General features: G+C 39.0%; 2 protein-coding genes across 3 annotated transcripts in view; one reads left to right on the forward strand and one right to left on the reverse strand.

The window, feature by feature from the left end:
- The window catches only part of snx30.L (sorting nexin family member 30 L homeolog), a 32764-nt gene extending 23155 nt beyond the window's left edge, over positions 1–9609 (forward strand). Inside the window, exons 6-9 of the mRNA XM_018256438.2 lie at positions 1779–1978; positions 5038–5124; positions 6181–6333; positions 8766–9609. Of these exons, the coding sequence (XP_018111927.1) occupies positions 1779–1978; positions 5038–5124; positions 6181–6333; positions 8766–8825 (500 nt within the window). The 3' untranslated portion in view covers positions 8826–9609. The remainder of the gene's footprint in view (positions 1–1778; positions 1979–5037; positions 5125–6180; positions 6334–8765) is intronic.
- A 1258-nt stretch (positions 9610–10867) lies between these two features.
- Positions 10868–17374, reverse strand: LOC108713383 (thymic stromal cotransporter protein). 2 transcript variants are annotated; one of them, XM_018256444.2, is made up of 5 exons: positions 17050–17370; positions 15505–16886; positions 14191–14274; positions 11790–11946; positions 10868–11138 (listed from the first exon to the last, which is right to left on the reverse strand). In XM_018256444.2, the coding sequence occupies exons 2-5, from the start codon at positions 16568–16570 to the stop codon at positions 11093–11095; spliced, it is 1353 nt and encodes a 450-aa protein (XP_018111933.1). In that variant the 5' UTR covers positions 16571–16886; positions 17050–17370; the 3' UTR covers positions 10868–11092. The 2 variants fall into 2 exon arrangements, 1 of the variants encoding a protein (XP_018111933.1); XR_005961189.1 differs by lacking the exon at positions 10868–11138 and adding an exon at positions 12039–12137 and having other exon boundaries at positions 11855–11946; positions 17050–17374.
- Positions 17375–19724: the final 2350 nt, after the last annotated feature.

The following is a 19724-nucleotide window of genomic DNA, read 5'->3' on the forward strand; positions in this document are numbered from 1 at the left end:
GGTCAAATTTTTGATTTCATGGGATTTTTTTTTTAAGACTCCCATGAACTCAATCGCAATTTATTTAAAAAAAAACTCAGGTGAATGGTATCGACCCAAAAACTCGAATCGAATGTAAATCGAAGTCAATTCGAGTTTTTACAAAAAAAACAGCGTTTTGGCAGGTTTTAGGTGGCGAATAGTTGAATTCGAGTTCTTAAAGGACCAGTGTATGATAAATCTCGAAAATCAATATTGAAGTTTTTTTTAAAAAAAACTTTTTTAATAATTCCCTAGTCGAACTTGACAGTTTTGGCCATAAAAAAAAAACTCGAATTCTAAATTCGAATTTTCACTTCGACCCTTGATAAATCTGCCCATTAGTGGCTGATTATCAAAGGTCGAATGTTAGTTTTGTTTTTTTTTACCCTTGAATGACCATGAAACTCAAATAGTATCTTCCTTAATAAAAAAAACTCGAATGGCAAAAATCCAAATGTGCGTGTGCAGGTTTCAGTCCCGCAACTCGAAAACTCAAATTGATAGAGTTTTCGGCACAACAAACCTCAAATCGATCAAAATCAAAGTTCTCCATTCGAGTTTTCAGGCAAAACGTTAGAAAGAAACTCGAACATCGAGCAGGCTGTTAACCTCTTCAGATGTTTCCAGGGACCACTGCCATTGACTTCTACATAGCGTGACTTTTAGGTGGTGTGTTTTCAGATTCAGGGTATTTCCAGGGTTGGGGTGTAATAAATCTCGAAAATTATTATTTTTTTTTAAAAAACTTGAATCATTCGTTTTTTGGTTTTTTTTAACCCAAAAAACCCTCGAAAATTAATAAATCTACCCCTTAGTAATCCTCATTTCCTTTTGAAATAAAATATAAAGCATTACATAAACAATGTAACAACTGACCATTTTGAAATGTAGGTACTAAGCTCTCATGGAGGAGAACCTCCCATTCCTTGTAAGTGTGCTGGAGGGGGGTTGGCGTAATATTCAGAAGATGGCATTATAGCCGTGGGTGGAAATGGTGTTTGTAGGGTTCCCAAATGTCCAGATTTGCTCATATTTTATCTTGGATCAATGCTATCATAGCTTCTGAATGCTCAGTCCTTAAAGGGGAAGGAAACCTAGTCGACGCAAACCCCCCACCCCCCCCTCCCGTTTGTTGCCCACCCTCCTTCCTCCCCCCTGGCCTACCCGTCCCGCTGGGCAAATGCCCCTAACTTGTTACTTACCCTTCTGCGCAGGTCCAGTCCAGGGAGTTCAGACGACATCTTCTTCCACGCGATCTTCTTCCTGCTGTGAACGGCGCATGCGTAGTAGGATCATTTCGCCGGTATGATCTACTGCGCATGCGTGTGACTTTTGGCGCATGCGCAGTAGATCCGTACCGGCGAAATGCTCCTACTGCGCCTGCGCCAAAACGCCGTTCACAGCAGGAAGAAGATCGCGTGGAAGAAGACGTCGTCTGTGAACTCCCTGGACTGGACCTGCGCAGAAGGGTAAGTAACAAGTTAGGGGCATTTGCCCAGCGGGAAGGGTAGGCCAGGGGGAGGAGGGAGGGTGGGCAACAAACGGTTGGGGGGGTGGGGGGTTTGCGCCGACTAGGTTTCCTTCCCCTTTAACACTATCACAGTGTTACAACAACCCTGATTAAAAACTTTGTCAAGTATGATTAAGAAATTATAAACATGCAAACCTTAAAAAGTTAGTACAGGAAAGCAATAGCTGCAACTTTCTCAAGATTTCCTGTTTTACCTGCTAAACAACGTTGCCTTTTTTCATTGCAGAATACCTAATGGAGCTTCGAGAGTATGGACCTGTGTACTCCACATGGAGCGACCTGGAAAGGGAGTTAAATGAGCCTCTGGATGGAGTGTCAGCCTGTGTTGGTAACTGCTGTACAGCACTGGAGGAGTTCACTGAAGACATGTCAGAGGACTTTCTGCCCGTGATCAGAGAATATATGCTATACTCTGAATCTATGAAGGTGACAGAATGTTTTGTTTTTTAATTTACCAACTACTTTCTAATCTCCCCGGACTGCCTTCCCGCCGGCTAGAATGTAAATCGCCGGCAGGGTGGCACTCGGATCGCTACGGCTTTCTGATGTCGCCCGAAGTTTCCTCGTGAGGCAGCTTCGAGCGACTTTCGAAAATGAAGCGTTCCGAGTGCCATCCCGTTGGCGATTTACATTCTAGCAGACGGGAAGGCAGTTCGTGGGAGATTAGTCGCCCCAAGAATAAGTGATTTGTCGCTGGGCGATTAATCTCCCAAAATAGCAGCGTGTGTGTCTGCCCTTAGTCGGTTTACAAATTTACTAAATATGACTGTGTCTTTGCAGGTTGTTATTAGTTGTTTGAAAGGTGGCCCAGCTATGTCTAGGCTTTGCAAGCTCCATTTCCTTTAGTACATAAGCCTAGCTGTCACCCATATGTCACATCTCATGTGGAACAGCACACTCTGTAATTTAACAGTGAATCTATCTGGGAGGTTGTTTGCCAAAACAGAAAAGTAATTTTTTTGTAATTCATTTTTTTAGTCTTTTCCCCTGAACTAAATATCTTTTTTACAGGTTTACTATAATCTTCTATTTTCCGTAAGCCGCTATACTCCTGTCATGAGTCAATGTGAAAACCTTGCCTCAGGTGACATGGAGCAGCCAGTTAAAAGGGGAGACAAAAAGCCACCTCAGATGACTTTCAGTGGAATTTCCAATTTTTAAAAGGGAAATTAGACTTCTAGTGCAGACAACACAATAGTGCTAGTTATGCAGCCCCCTTGATCCGCCCCAACACTAATATTCTAAACATGAAGGTGTGGGGGCAACCAAGGCAGCGCTGCTGCCTTAGGTCCTGATAAGCGATTATTGGTATCATTTCAAGAAAGTATAGGATGAGGAATAAATTTCTGCATGTTATCGATGCGAATATTTTTCCTCCAGAATATTCGCAGAGACTACGTTTACTAAAAAGCCATGCGCTCAGAAGTCATTGTGATCACTTGCGGTAACTACGTTGACGAACCAGCTTACGTTAGCGGTAATTTTAGCCGCTAAGTTGCAAATTTTCTGGCGACAAATTACGTTTTTGCAAATATTTATGCTATAAAATAGTCTTGTTTTATGGCGTTTATTATGACATGATTCATGGCCAGATATGTATCTTCAAAACTGCTAAACTTTATAGATATTACCAACACAGTATTAACACAGTAAACAGATTTCACCCAATCAAACATGTATGCATCATATGAATCCACATTTCAATACATCCAGTCACAAGACTTACCCCCTGCCAATAGAATCATATAAATAAAATTTATTATTTAGTAAACCAGGCATTAATATGTATGTAGCGTTATTTTCAGCAAATGCGATAACTGGCAAAAACATATTGTTGCGCAAGAAAATTTGCAAATTTATATTTACCGCAGGTTAGTAAACTGGCGAAAACATATTCGCCGACAAATTTGTCTATTTTGTGCGTATATTTTTACCACGCTTTAGTAAACGGACCCCTTAGTGTTGGAATGGAGATGTATTTGCTTTGTGTACTTGCTGATAAAAATAATATTTCAGTAATAATTTAGTTATGAATGTTCTCAAAAAAGAGGCCTATCATACTTTCATTTTACTTCCATATGCAATATACAGGGTTCTATGATATTTAGCAAAGTTCTAATAAAATGCATTGACCTCAGACTTGTAGGTCTTGTATGGTTGTTTTTTCAGTCAAAAACTGCTGTGGTTTGTAGTTAGCTGTATCTCTTCAACTAAACTCCATAGTACACTAAGCCTGTAAGCTTTGGCACATGTATTTTTCCTTGCCCAAAATACATGAGTTCCAGTTAATGTGAATGGAAATATTCAAAAAAATATTTTTCCAGCAGGTGCAGCTTGACATAAAGGATAGCAAGCAAATATTGCTAGATAGTTAACAACTTAAATGTTCTAGCTAGAAAACATACCTTACAACGTGCTTAGTAGGAAGAAAGTTTGTTCTGTTTACTTTGCTAATGTTTTTTGAATTAATTTTTAATATGTTATAGAATGGCCTATCCTAGGCAGCTTTTCAATTTGTCTTCATTATTTTTTTTTTAATGTTTTTTTAAAATTATTTGCCATTTTTTTCTTCTTTCCAGCTTTCAAATGGGGGTCACTGTCCCCATCTAAACACAGATGCTCTGTAAGGCTGGACATTTATTGTAATTGCTACTTTTTTTTATTCCTCTTTCTATTCAGGCCTATCCTATTCATATTCCAGTCTCTTATTGAAATCAGTGCATGGTTGCTAGGGTCATTTGCACCTTAGCAGCCAGATGGCTGAAACTGCAAACTGGAGCTGCTGAATAAAAAGCTAAATAACTCAAAAACCGTGAATAATAAATAAAAAAAAATAGAATTAATAATAATATAAAGAATTAATAATAAAAAATTAAAACCAATTGCAAATTGTCTCGGAATATCTTCTACATCATATAGAAAGCTAACTCAAAGGTGAACAACCCCTTTAAGTGCCACAGAACAAAGAAACTACGTTCTGCAGCACTTTCAATCAGAGACGGTTTTTCAAGCTGATTGCTCCTTCCCCGATCGATCCACAGCCCCATGGTAACGAGTGGAGTGGGGGGTAAAGTGGCCCCTGGGGCCCTGTCACTGCCCCCACTTTCTACTCCACCCCTTTCCCCAGCGACGTAGGGAGAAGGTTAGTGGCTTTTCCCATTGGAGATGCCTGACAAATTTGCGCTGTCCGATGTTTTTTTAATTTCCTTGTGCTTTAATAGGTGTTTCTGGAAAAGGGTTGAATGAAACTGCTTGGGAATATTGCCTTCCTTGTTCCCAAACAATATTCTCTTTTTAAAGGATGACATTGACATTCCATAGAGCCTCACATTAATTGAAACTATCACTGATCAAGCTGTCTGAAAGGCCATTGCCATAAGAGAATTTTAGATGACTTGCCTGTACAGCATCTCATAACTGAATGCCTAAAATGAAAGATAAGTATACTTGCTAAACCAATAAGTGCATTTGCTCTTCTTCTTTAGGCGGTTTTAAAGAAAAGGGATCAAGTACAAGCAGAGTATGAGGCCAAAGCAGAGGCTGCTGCCTTGAAGAGAGAAGAGCGATCTACGGTGAGCCCACAACTGGTCATCTGATGTTAAACAATTTGTTTCTTCCTTATAGTTGTACCATTCTGATCTTAGCAAAATTTGTTCTTTTGCACTACATGGTGCACAAATGCACAGGGGCAATTTGCTTATAATGGAGCCTTCCCATAATTTGGAGCCTTCCTGTAATTTGGAGCTTTCTGGATAACAGGTCCTATACCTGTACTTCCCTAGATCCTACTTGGATCTGTGTTTATAGGTTAGTAGATACTTATGTATGGAAGCAGCAAGGAGCTGGGGACTTGTATAAGAAGATAGAGTGTTGGGCCATATAGAGCTCCTAATAAATAGAACTAAGGCTGTGGATAATCAGGCCTATACTAAACAAAACTATTAGTTTCACATATGGCCAACTTAACTGTAGTGGTGTTCATGCCTATATTTACAGATACGCATGTTTGTAAGCAACGTTTTGTGCACATAAACCCCTACATTATGTTATACCTTTGCCAAGCTTTGAACACCAAATTATATAAAAAGTAGCTATGGAAGCTATTATTCTGCAATATATTTGTTTTGCACTCCATATAAATATGCAGTGCTGGAGACAGCATACAGGGCATGTAGTCATAAGGGCTTACATACATTTAAAACCTAAAAACATTTTGCCTAATGTATGAAAATATAATTCTAAGCAATTTTCCAGTTTACATTCATTACACTTTTTTTTTAGTGATTTTTTTGCTGTTTTCTGCACTGCTGGTTCCAGACTATTGAAACAATGTAGCATAAGCCAGCTGATTAAAAGACATGTGGAAAAAGCATGCAAGGCATTGTGAGAAACGTAGTCTTAGCTAGAAGAAAGCTTGTTTCTAGAGTCTCAAAAGCAGTGTCTAAAGAGACAAATGCATTCACTTTAAAAACTATAAAAACAAAAAATATTTATTGTAAGATGAAATGTTAACTGTTACTAGAATCTCATTTTCACTAGGCAGCATTACATTTTAATTTAAACAATGGCTTCTTTATCCATGATTTAATGAAAATTACAATTAGGTTGTGCAATCTGAACCTTTGTAGGTGCCAACAGATGTAGAGAAGTGCCAGGACAATGTAGAATGTTTTAATGCAGATTTGAAAGCAGACATGGACCGGTGGCAGAATAACAAGAGGCAAGACTTCCGGCAGATGCTTATGGGAATGGCTGACAAAAACATCCAGTACTATGAGAAGGTAGGTGACAATTGGCCGTGCCTTATACAGTATAAGGCCATCAAAATATGCTGGGTTTCCCCTTTGAATTCTTTTTCTCATCAAATTGAATGGCCCAGTATGATTGGACTTCAAGAGTAAAATTATGCTTGGTTTGGTCAAGGATCAGTTGGTTTCAGTACCCTCCACCAAATTTCAGCCTTTTTTTTTTTTTTTTTTTTTTTAGCTACAACAAGGTTCAAAGCTACTAGTGTTTATATAAACTGCCTACAAATCAACTGGCAGCAGTGTATTCACAATGGCAGATGGGGGTTTTAGGCTAGCCAATATTAAGGGCAATGACACATGAGGAGATTAGTTGCCCTGGACAATTCTGCTCTTTTTCTGTGGTTGACTAATCTCTTCCAAATGCTTTCCCACTAGTAAAGTCCCTCTTCATGAAGAAAGGCAACTGAGACCCTAAAGGTGGCCATACACAGAGAGATTTGCTCGTTTGGCGATGTTGCCAAACAAGCGTATCTCTCCCAGATATGCTCACTTTGAGGTGGGTGACATTCGACTGATCCAATCTTGGGCCCTAGCCCAACGATCGGATCATAACAAAGGGTAATGGGCGGTCGGACCTCATCAACGAACAAATGCGGCCACGATCCAAAGGGATTTTTAGTCCTGTCCGACTCTTGGCCTGATATCGATCGATCGAGAAGCCCGTTGGAGGGCCCCATACACATGCCAATAAGCTGCCGACTTTTATCGCCCCGTGTATGGCCACCTTAAGGGAGGCAAGACTAAGTAAAAGCATCACCCGCTAATTTTAGCATAACTAAAACCTGTGCACTTGAATGTGAATGTATGTGAATCTGTACCCACAATCCTCAGTGAGTGGCAGCATTTCTGGCAGGCCCTGGTGCTGCTGCCCCTGTGCTGAGACTTTTGGGGACAACTCACTTTGAATGAGGCTAAAAAATAAATAAAACCTGTTAGAAACTATTCCCATTAACTTCAGTTGAACCTCAGCAGCTCTTACTTTTTCTGTCAATTTTCGTCTTTATTAATTGCAATTTATCATGGTTCTAAAGAATATTCTTGAGTATATTCACATTTTTTCCACTGCATTTCTTCCCTCTCAAATCTAGTGTGCATTTAGCCAACTCTGCGTTTTTAGCCTAACTCTGTTATTGCTCTGTGAGCACACGTGATTATATATGTGTGTCGGAATTTTTACTTGCCAATACAGAACTAGTGGAGGACGGTCCCTGGCACTTTTCAGCTAGTTCTTTAAAATAAAATGGTTGATTTTTCTCAATGATTATACCAGTTTTGCAGAATATTTTCTGGCAGCCATTATTTAAATGGTCCATGTTGGCTGCTCACAAATATTATTTTACTTCTATTATCTGATTCTTATTCACAATTAAAAATTATTGTTTGAATAATAATCACAATTTTGAAGACCACCAGAAGGTGGCAGAATTCAGCACAACATGAAATTAGAATAAACTTTTGTTAGTTTAACTGGTACAGAGTGCATTGCCACAGGTGATTTTTTCATTTCAGCAGGGGAAAGGCAGATCAGGGAAATTGTCGCCCCGAAGAAGAGGTGATTAGTCGCCAGGCGACTAAATCTCCCTGAATCTGCCCGTGTGCTAAAGCCCTTACAGAAATCCCCCACCATTTGCTTTCACACACTTTATATTACTCTTTGCCTCACTTTATCTCCACCAATTAATTACCCCTGCTGTGTATTGCTCCCAACCATACTTTCACCCTTTTTAGATTATTCCCAGACTCACAATATCCCACCTGGCCTCCAGCAGTAGTGGCAATCATAGTGCAGGTACTGGTACACTTCTGCACAGGTTGGAAAGATGAGGTTACATAATGAATAAAATATCTCCCATTGTTTTAGGAAATTGTAAATTACCAAGGCTCCCATGAGCATAGATAGATAGATAGATAGATAGATAGATAGATAGATAGATAGATAGATAGATAGATAGATAGATAGATAGATAGATAGATGGATAGATTATGATGGATAGATTATGATGGATAGATTATGATGGATAGATTATGATGGATAGATTATGATGGATAGATTATGATAGATAGATTATGATGGATAGATTATGATAGATAGATAGATTATGATGGATAGATTATGATAGATAGATAGATTATGATGGATAGATTATGATGGATAGATTATGATGGATAGATTATGATAGATAGATAGATAGATAGATAGATTATGATGGATAGATTATGATAGATAGATAGATAGATAGATAGATAGATTATGATAGATAGATAGATTATGATAGATAGATAGATTATGATAGATAGATAGATTATGATAGATTATGATAGATAGATAGATTAAGATAGATACATGACCGGATGTAAATCTTGCATGCATAAGTGAATTAATCCACTCTTTTCCATTCTAACAGTGCCTTACAGCCTGGGAGTCCATTATACCACTTTTACAAGAAAAACAGGAACCAAAGTGAACATTGCTTAATTGAAAGGACACGCCATGTTGTGTTTGAGTTACTAGGGCTGACACCAGCTGTGGAACTTGCAAACCCAATGACTGTCGACTGCATTGATTTCCTAACACAGTGCATTCTACCTAGCCCAACGATTCCCTCTGTCGTTTCTGCACTGGTTTGATCCCCAACTCCACCAGCAACAGCATTCTCCATAATCTCTAGAAGAGCCTCTACTTTATATGGCAAACAGGACCATCTGGAGAAGCCTTTCTTTTCTCTTTTACTAAACACCCCTCAACTATTGTAAAGAACCTGTTGAGTGCAATTTAAATATCTTATTATGATGCCATGTAACTCTGAGTGGATTTCCAGAAGTACCTGTTTTCTATACAGTTTATCTCCACTATCTGTGGCCAACTTTTTTCCTGTGCACATCTGACTAGGGATCCATTTTTTTCCTGTGTGTGTGCGCGCGTGTGTGTTACCTCCAAAAATGTTTATAGGAACGTTGGGTCAGCATGAACTGTATTGGTAAATGTGGCATGAAGTAATCCCTATCTGATGTTCTTTTTGCCATCCCGAAAATTGGAACGCAGTCTGTTGTATCTGCACATGGAGCCAGGTCTTGGGTATTATTTTTGTTTACACTGGGGCCTTATATGAAGTGTATCAAAGGGAACATCCGTCGGACATTTTTGTTATTTTTTTTTTCTTGCAAGTATGTGCAAAAAGGAAAAAAAGGAAATTTAAAGTACATGTTTATGTTTTTTTTTTTTTTTAAATAAAAATAATTGAAAAACTTTAAAACTGCTTTGAGTTTTTTCATGGTAGCAAGAAATAAACATTTGCTATGTGAGGGGGGTATATGTGTGTATGTATATATGTATACTAGTCACAGGCCTGTGTCTTGTGCCCTTTGGCTCTTTCTCTCTATGGTGCATAAAAGGATGCAGAAATTAGGGGGGCATTCCACCACATGCTGCCTACCACGTTCCCTCTGAATAAATGGCAGTGCCATTGGTTGCAGCACATATTTAGCTTTTTTTCTGTTTGCACTTTGCACACTTCCCCCAGATTTATAAATGAGCCCAAATATGTCTGCACATAGTTGTGATCAAGTACAAGCTACTGTTTTATTAATTCAGGTATGGGGCCTATTATCCAGAATGTTCGGGACCTGGGGTTTTCCGAATAACGGATCTTTCCTAATTTAGATCTTCCTACCTTAAGTCTACTAGAAAATCAAGTAGACATTAAATAAACCTAAAAAGCTGTTTTTTCTTCCAATAAGGATTAATTATATCTTCGTTTGGATCAAGTACAAGGTACTGTTTTATTATAACAGAAAAAAGGGAAATCTTTTTTTAAATATATGGATTATTTAACTATAATGGAGTCTATGGGAGACGGACATTCCGTAATTCTGAGCTTTCGGATAACGGGTTTCGGATAACGGATCTCATACCTGAAATTTTTAAAAAATGTGTCTTATTTGGGAGATGGCCTTCCTGTAATTCAGAGCCTTCTGGATAATTGGTTTCCGGACAACTGATCCCATACTTGTATAAATATTTCTCCCTAGGTACATTTTCACAGCAAGTAACAGTGTAACAGAACATCCTTCACATTGGAATAAAAAGTGATATGGGGACACCTGCCCTCTGTTAATAGTTTATATCCAAACAATCTCTGTATTCCAGTTTAGTTGCTATTGATAGTAATGCAGACAACAAATGGGCTGTGGGCTTCATTTATATGAAAGGTACTTAATGCAATTGCATTAAAATGGTATAGCTGGACAGAAAACTCCAACATTGAATGGTGGAGTCAGTAAGCTAACCTGGGCTGCACACTTTTTGAAAACATTTAAAATCAGCCCAGGGGCCAATCAATGTTATGGTTTCTTATGGATAAGTAGGGATGGGCGAATTTTTTCGCCTTGTTTCGACGAAAAAATTACACTCATAGACATGTATGGCGGCGTGCGTCAAAAAAAAAAAAAAAGATGTGCGTCAAAACAATTTCGCCGCGCGTCAAAAATCTTTTGACGCCCATAGACTTTAATGGGCGTTTGTGACATTTCTCCGGGGGCGAATTTTTGGCGAAGCGAAACGGGTCAAATTCGCCCATCCCTATGGATAAGTGCTTTTTTCACAGATCCATGGATGTCAATTAAAATGAATATGCCTTTTAATAAATATACCTCTCTTTCTTGCTAAAATGGAAAAAAAGAAAAAGAAATAAAATGATTTGTAAACCGTATTGCTTGTTGGTTCAGTTCCTTGTCATTGGCTTGCAGTATTTCTCTGATGTTGCTTGCAGGCTGCAATACTGAGAAATAGAACACAAAAACAATAAGAACCATAATTAATTAATATCCCATTAAAGTATTAATTTTTAATACCAACTGACTAAAATCTGTCATGCCATACAGATACGTTTCTATAATTGTCAGGATCATGTCAGTATCTTCAACCCACACCACAGCCCAACTTTTAACTTTTAAATGTTGTCACTTATGCTGTGACTGCTGCCCTCCTTCTGTGTATATTTGTACTCTGGCCTATAGAAGGACTGCAGAGTAGCCAACATGAGACTCTCTGAGCCTATGATTAAGTGTTTAAAACACGAAACGCATAAGGCTGTGGACACAATAAACATTCTTTACTTTGAACTATTGTCCTGGTGGAAGTTTGCCTTCATTGAGTGCCTGCTCCCAATTGGTTTTCAGTTTGTCCACTCCCTGTGCCGAGAGCTCCGGGTGTTGCACCTGGGCCACTTCCCCTATGGGGTGAGTAACTACTTTACTTTTGGAGACCCTATACCACAGATGTATCATTGTCTGTGCTGATAGATTAAACTCTGTTGGGCTGTGGGGTGGGTTGCAGCAGGGCATTTAAATGGCCACTATTGTATATACTTTGGCTATTGTTTTCCTTCAGCATTCTGGAAGTCTGGGAGATATCCAAGCTCGGTACTCACATGACAGGAATGATGCTGAGAAATCCCAAAGTGGAAAATAGTAGAAAGCAGAACCCGCTGTACCAGCCTAATGTGGCCTGGTACAATTTATTCAGTCCCGCTGAAGAAGTCACATACACAACTCCTATAGCCAGCTGTAGCACAGCAAAGACTTTGCCTAGAAAATGGTAGAAAAAGAATAGAAATTGGACTCTAGTTAAAAAGCAATAGAGTAAAACAGATATAAAGTGAGCCCTGCAGGTACTATACCTGATATCTGTGAGAAGTGCATCAAAGTTTAATGCCTTGATTTTCTTTTCCCTCACTGGGAAATTGGCTTTTATTGGTCAGGTAAGCTTAATGGATGGGCTATACCAATAAATAAAGATGAAAATTAAGCAATCGACCGTCACAGGTACAAGGTTTGCTTAAGTTAGACCACAGTAACCTATTAGTATTTGGCATTTACATTGCTGTTTGAAATCAACCTCTGGGATCAGACCTGCATCATATAAAATGACTTGCTGGTCTGACAGGCTGCTGTTATGAATTGCTGTGACAGAGGAGAGAGAAAATATTCTTCTACTTGCATTCAGTAGAAATAATGGTCATAGTGCGGCACAGAACACATTCTTTAGGACAATGAAGTAAAGAGCCCATGGGGGGAGTGCCAAATTGTTTCATACAGCAGTAACACAAATTGCTGACCTTCTAACATGGCCAGCACTTCTTTTCTTTGAAAATATACACAGACCCAGGCTACAGTATAATATAAGGAGGCCCTAGGTGTGGTCAGATCTGCGAAACACGTCATGCAGAAACACTCCCCGATCTGGTTTGCATGGCAAAATTCAGGTTTTCCCAGTATTATAGAATATGTTTGCTACTATATAATTGCGATTTAGAACAAGAACTGTGCGTAACTCAGTAAGCTTAGTCACAGCTTCTATTTTTGGCAGCCCCACCCTAAATCATTCATTTCTACTTTTGGTTGTTCTGTTTAAATCTCCTACACCTTGGGAGCTCTGATCCAAAATGCTGCACTGATGACCGCAAAAAAGAATGAAATAGGATGCCTGGTCTCTAGGGCAATTTGGATTCATGTTGATTTTAAGACAAAGCTTTGTCTATTGCATACGGTATGTGAATAGTGTCTCTTTAAGGAGGCTTTCACTGAGCTTAGAGTACAGTAAAGGGCTTTTTGGCTCAATTTAGCTCTGCTCAATCCTACATCTTTGGAGCCATGTTTCAGTTTCTTGTATGAATCAATAACTCCACAGTCTCTGTCAACTCTACAGTCAACTTGAATGGCTGTCCCCATGCCTTCATAAAACGTATACATGTGTGTGTATATATATATATACGTGTGTATATATAGAGAAAGGCTGTTGTATCAGCCGAAACGTCAGCGATTGTCCACAAATAAAAATCCATTTATTTCTCCTAAGACCTGCAAGTGCGATCTCTAGCATCTCCATATATTTATAAATATTGTTACTGCTCAGTTAATGTATGCAAATTTGTTATTAAATGGCCAGTTTATAATTCAAGTAACTTATATACAGTACATCAAATGTACTTGCCCTGCTCTTGCAAAAATGGTATTTGTTTCACCACTGATTCCATTTTGGGGTAAAGGCACAGGATCTATACACTATGAAGGTGGGGATAGGTTCGGTGCCTTGGCATTGCATTTTTGTACTACGTAAACACAGTTTCCCATGTTCCTTTGTCATTCTATAAATAAACTTGTTTGTTGCACAGGAGGCAGCAGGTCCGGACTGAGAATTAAAATAGGCCCTGGCATTTCAGGTACACAGAGGCCAAATCAGCCCACACAGAGGCCCAAACAGCCCCCACCAGCCAACTAAATACTGACTTTCTATGGCACCTTATAGCAGCCCCTCTGGCATTTGCCAGAACTCACAGATTGCCAGTCCGGGCCTGGGAGGCAGCCATGTAAGACTGTATGGCATAGAAGAATAAGCAATGTTGAATAGTATTATTTGTAGTAGCTGGACAGACATACTGAATAGCAGGTGATAGAGAATCTAGTTAGTATATAATGAACACTTTATCTGCAAACAAAATGATCAATAAATGTAATAATGTAATGATGTATTATAAGGTTGGTCATGTCCATTGATTAAGTAGGCAAATGCCCCCCCCCTAATCTGTGCATATGCCACACAAAAAAGATAAAGCTATAACTAGTATGGCTTTCTGTTGCACAGTTAATCAAAAAAGTATTTTGAGGTTAGTGTGCCATGCAATATCCTGTAGTACTAGCTAGTGATAAAAGATTCTACATGGAAATTGACAAATGTTAAGGTGAGCTATTGCTTTACTGCTTTTTGCTCCTATTGTTTATTCAAAATGCCAATAAATATAATTGGGAAAAAAAAGAAAAGATTCTACTTACCGTATGAGGCTTCCTGCACATGTTTAGAAATCAATGACCTTATAATCGGCGTTGGGATGAGAGAGAACAGCATCACAGCCCGGGCTACGGACAAATTGAATCATTTTGAATCATGAGACTAAAAACCACACAGTGCTGAGTTTCAAACTACTATAGAAATGTATAATTCCTGATTGCAGTCATGTTGCTGCCAGAGGAAGGAAGCGCATCAGAAAGAAGTTTATTGTAACCGTTCTCTGGTGTTTCAGTCTGGCAATTTAGTGATCCAGGTGCAGATTTTGAATGGTTACAGTTTGCTTAATTTGATACATTTTTCAGCAGCTGCCTTTAAATGCTCAGCAAGGTGAAAGATAAGCAATTTATCTACTGCCGGTGACCCCCTTCCAACAGCTACTTCAGAAAGCCACAAAAAAGCGAAAAATGAAACTTTACACTTCAATATTAGAAAAACGGTCGCAAATGCAAAAAAGAAAGCAATTTTAAAAAGTCTGAAACCAACTGAACTGAAAAAAGTGTTGGAAGATGAACAACCCCTTTAATAACTGCATTTACATGTATATTCATGTGCCACCCTATATTAGATACATTTCATAAACATCTAATGAAAGGTTGAGTTATGAGTGCTTTACATGGATAAATATGCATACTGATGCAGTATGTGGCTGTTATATGAATTTGGTTTTAAGTGGGAAGATCTGGCAAACTTTTTCATCAGGGGCCAATTAACCAAATTTTTTGGATTGTGGGAGGCAACTGGGGTACATAGAAGAGACCCGTGCAAATGCAAGGAGCGCATTCCACCCCCTGCAGATACTACAAGTAGGACGTAAGCTCTTCAGGCCTGAGCCATCTTGTATCTGTTCTTGACTGCTTTGTATGTAAACCTGAAGGTTCAATGTATATACATAGTGTATACTCATTTATTGTGCAGCACTGCTGAGTATATTGGCATTTTATAAATAAAATAATAACAAAAACCTTATAGCAAACATACATGATGGTATAAGGTTATTTGCGTGGGCGCCCTTGCTCGCACATACATGAGGCTCCAGGACTGGGGGCGCATCGGGGTGGGGGAAGCAGTCAGACCCTGAATATATGTCTTAAAAGTTGTCCAAAATTCTGCAACAGCTACTGATCTGACAGCTCCCCCCCCCCATCCAGTCAATAACTATTTTTATTTCTTAGTTTTAACTACTCCCAGGTGTCAGAATCACTTCAAAATCACGATTACAGACTCATTCACATCTATTGCAGTAATTTTGCTGTATATTTCACAAAGAACATTCTACAGCACTTATTTGTTGTACTTACCAACATAATACATGTATGTCCGCTGTACAAAAGCCATGATCAGAATCCCGCAGCTGAAGGACACCATTCCTATAATGATCAAGCCCAAATCACCAACACACTTGGAAAAAGCATAAACCCCAAGAAAACTTGTGATATAGTTTATGTAGGTCGCAGCATTGCCGTAGCCAACATCAACCGGTCCCCAGCTCAAGGGTTCTTTCAATACAAATACATTGATCACATCTTCTGCTCCACCTGCAGCTATGTTATATAAAATAACACTTATAAATATACTTATAAGGATGAACATAGTTTTCTGATGAGACTGATTACGAGTCTGTGTTGACGTATCATCCAACAGTCTGCTCCTCTCTGTATATTTAAAGTAGATGTCTTCTTTTTGTGTATCATTGATATCTCTACCTCCATTTGTTTCTATGCAGCCAGTTTCAGGACAGGGTATTTTTAAAATAAAAGTGCTATATAAGACACAAAAAACATAACAGCCTAGGCTACAGGAGACAAGGATAGCCCCTTGATGGTGGTTTACATTTATATGTACAAATATATGACCTGATGCCAAGCTTCCAGCGAAACCAGCCAGTCCATACACAAGCTCAATGATAATAAGTTTTAAAGAACGTCTGCTCTCTGTAGATCCCAGTGATGCCCAAGCCATTACTCCAGCCCAGTAGGCAGTGAACCAGCCAGTTAAACCATTTAAAGCAGCTGAGCCAAACATCACTTCTATGGGCCAATCCCACAGAATCACAAAGAGAAGAAACATCCTGGATATCAGATACCCAGTCAATGGCACACAGATAGTGACCTTCCTGCTTGTTTTATCACTAATTTTAGCCAGGATATAAGCAGACAGCAATGGTCCCAACCCCATAATGGAATTGTAGATGATGTAGAAGTTGGAGATAGCTTTCTGAAGTGCATCATCACTGGAGATATTAGAAGATATGATGGTTTGGTTATAATAGTTCTTCACTGTCATCAGAAGTCCAGTGTCATAAAAAGAGCTGGCAATCTGAGCACCAGCCACTACCGGCTCAATCCAAGTCCGTACCATAACCATGGTTTAAGATATGGCTTTACAAAATAAAAATTATGTCATTTGTATCCGTTTCCAGTTATGATCATTCCTTTTCGTTGAGTTATATAGTCATCAGGTAGAGTCTCGCAAACACAATGCAAATATTCTGTAGGTGGAGTCTGAATTTATAGCAGGTCGAAGTTGAAGATATTCAAAGCACTTTCACTTTTGTTGTTTACATTGTGTGGGTAATTTCCCAGGAGTTTTGTCTGCCCATGACGAGGATCTACACAATCTGGCTGAAAATTAACTGACTGCCGGCACGCAAAGGTGAATGGTAAACTGTCCATAAAAGCATCTGTAAAATATAGAAAACTTTTGTAAATTCACAGAGCCTAACTTTGCTAACTGTGCCCATGATAGCAGACTCTGCAGTATTAGTACTATCATTTAGCTCAGCACCAAACCTCATCTGTTTTACATTATTTCTAGCAGATAAAGGGTTAAAGCACATCACTTACCAGGATCCCACTGCCATTCGACTGCCACCTACAGTATTTATAGACAGACAGTATCTACCATTTAATTTAAGGTCTGAAAGTATGAACTGGATTCTCCATATAAGTGAATGTATTAAAAAATTAAATTCTAATGTAGATATACTCAGGCAGCAGCAGAACAAGAGTCCTTTGTTTGCCGATCACAGTACTCCCATAAGGAACTGGATACAAGGAAGGCAAATAGTGTTATCATAGTTTTTTCTTCCGCTCTTCTAGTATTGATGCAATCTTTCCAAGTTAAAAAGAAGTAAATCCCTCCCCCTTGTGGTATAACACAAAGAAAAAGCAGAGTGGATCTGCCAATGCACGCAGGGGCGACCCTGGCCCCTCCGCCGCCTGAGGCAGCAGCAGTTGCTGCTGCCCCCCCTCCCCCGGAAATTCGCTCTTAAAGTACCAGGAGCAGCATTTTTGCTGCCCCTGGTACCTAGTGGGGCGCTGCCGCCTGAGGCGACAGCCTCAACTCGCCTCATTGGCGAAGCACCCCTGAATGCACGTGCCTCATTTTTTCTTTCTAACCTTTCGTTTTATTTTCCCATAAAGGGGGCTGTTCGCCTTTCAATTACTTTTAGTATGATGTAGAGAGTGATAATCTGAGACAATTTGCAATAGCTTTTTATTTTTTTATTATTTGAGCATTTGTTTTTTAGAGGGAGTCAGTCACCCACATTTGAAAGCTGGAAAAAGTCAGAAGAAAAAGGCAAATCATTATAAAACTATAAAAAAGAAAAAATGAAGGCCATTTGAAAAGTTGCTTAGAATTAGCCATTCTATAACATACTAAAAGTTTACTTAAAGGTGAACCACCTTTTTAAACCAGTGTTTAAGGTATAGTTTTATGGCTTATTGTTTGACCAGAAAATTAACTCATACATAACTGCTGTACCTACAATATTATTTGTTCTAGCTCGGACATATTCAGACACCAAAAACAAAAGGGCATCTTTATGATTACTAGATAATTAAGGGCCAGATTTATTAAGGGTTAAATAGTAAATTCAAATTTGAATTGGAAATAATCTGAACTCAACTTGAATTCAAAATTCAAGATTAATCAAACCTTTACCCTGGGAACAATTCGAATTCAACTATTTGCCACCTAAATCCTGCCGAGTTCATGTAGAAGTCAACGGGAGATATCTGATGACCCATTTAAAAATGTTTATAGCCTTCCCGACATTCAATTTTTTTTCAGAGAAAAACCTTGATTCGAGTTTAGTCTAATTTGATTTCATGTGTAAACCAGTATTCAGACAAGGAACAGTCATACCTTCATAAATTCCTGTCTATTAAACTGAAAACATATGGCAATAAATTGTAAGGTTTTTTTAACATGATAGATAGGTTCAGGGCCGGGCCAGGCTGACTGCACACCAGACGAAGGAGAGTGACGGAGGGGAATGTGACAGAGGGTGCGTGGAGGATAATGTGAAGGAGAGGCATGGAGGGAAGGAGAATGGGACGGAAGGGAGGAGAACGCAGGGGAGAAGAACGCTACGGAGGGGAGGATAATGTGACAGGAGGGAGGGGAGTAAGGGGTACGAGCCCAGCTAGGGATAGGCAGAAGACTATTTTAGAGGTAGCTGCCCAGCATCAATTTATTATTGAGCCCTAGGCAGCTGCCTCTTCTGCCTACCCCTAGTTCCAGCCTTGGATAGTTTCAAAGAGGTCTCAAAAATAAGCTGAGTAGCCATGTATAAAAGATTAAAAGTTACTGGAGGCAGCTTACCATTGTCTATAACTTTCTTATCAAGGGAAGGTTTCTTCTGGATCCAAAAGGATGTGAGGATCTCCAAAAATAAAGAAACAAATATAAAAAGTAGAAAAATGTATTAGGACATGAAGACCTAACGCGTTTCGTGCCTGTTGGGGCACTTACTCATAGGCTAGGCTCATAGGTTTCTTCTGGGCTTTGATTTCCAACATTGGGTGGATATGAAACAGTAAGAAGCTGTAAAATACAATACTGCAGTGCTTTTGTGCTGCCTTTCGTAAATAAATGTCTAACCTCTCTGTTTAGCTCTATATCTTATAGCCCTAGGTCAGATTTTAATTACAGGCCCCCCCTGTATTGATAGTGGGGTGATGTATGGCCTTATATCTTATATATAAAAGGTAAAGGGTCTACTGCACCCCTGTATTACCCAACTAGGAGAAGGAAATCTGTTCTTCAGATTTCTTAACCCTATACCATAGTACTTGCTGGTACATGGTTATATAACACAATATAACATAAGGACTTTTGCAATTGTGGGAAGGGAATGTCATGCTAGTTGCTATTTGTTTATATAGGACAAAAGAGCAGTTAGCACAGTAACATGTACAATATAGTGTCAATAGCAGCAATTAATATATCAACATCCGTCCAGTGATCTTACCAGGGCTCATTAACTTATCAGGGATGAAAATTCTTCAGTTTTTCTAATCTCTTACTGCTCTGCCACAATTTGTACCTGATATTGAATCCAAATAAACCCAACAAGTGCACACAGAACTACAGAACAATGCATGTCATGAACAGAACAGACCGAATGCTGAGTCTGCACATCACAGATGCTTTAATATATAAACCATTGTTAATAGCAGGAAGTTGTTGACCTTTATAGTGTTTGCCTAGGATTAATATCAGGGTCGTTATC

Source organism: Xenopus laevis, chromosome 1L, assembly GCF_017654675.1.
Source record: "Xenopus laevis strain J_2021 chromosome 1L, Xenopus_laevis_v10.1, whole genome shotgun sequence".
In the NCBI taxonomy this organism is placed as follows: Eukaryota; Metazoa; Chordata; class Amphibia; order Anura; family Pipidae; genus Xenopus; species Xenopus laevis.

Coding starts and splice junctions, on each gene's coding strand:
- LOC108713383 (XM_018256444.2), bottom strand. CDS start 16,570: ATGGTTATGGTACGGACTTGGATTGAGCCGGTAGTGGCTGGTGCTCAG. Junction 14,275..15,504: donor GACATACATGTATTATGTTG/GTAAGTACAACA, acceptor ATTTGTCCGTAG/CCCGGGCTGTGATGCTGTTC. Junction 11,139..11,789: donor CTCAGCATCATTCCTGTCAT/GTGAGTACCGAG, acceptor TCTATTTCTCAG/TATTGCAGCCTGCAAGCAAC.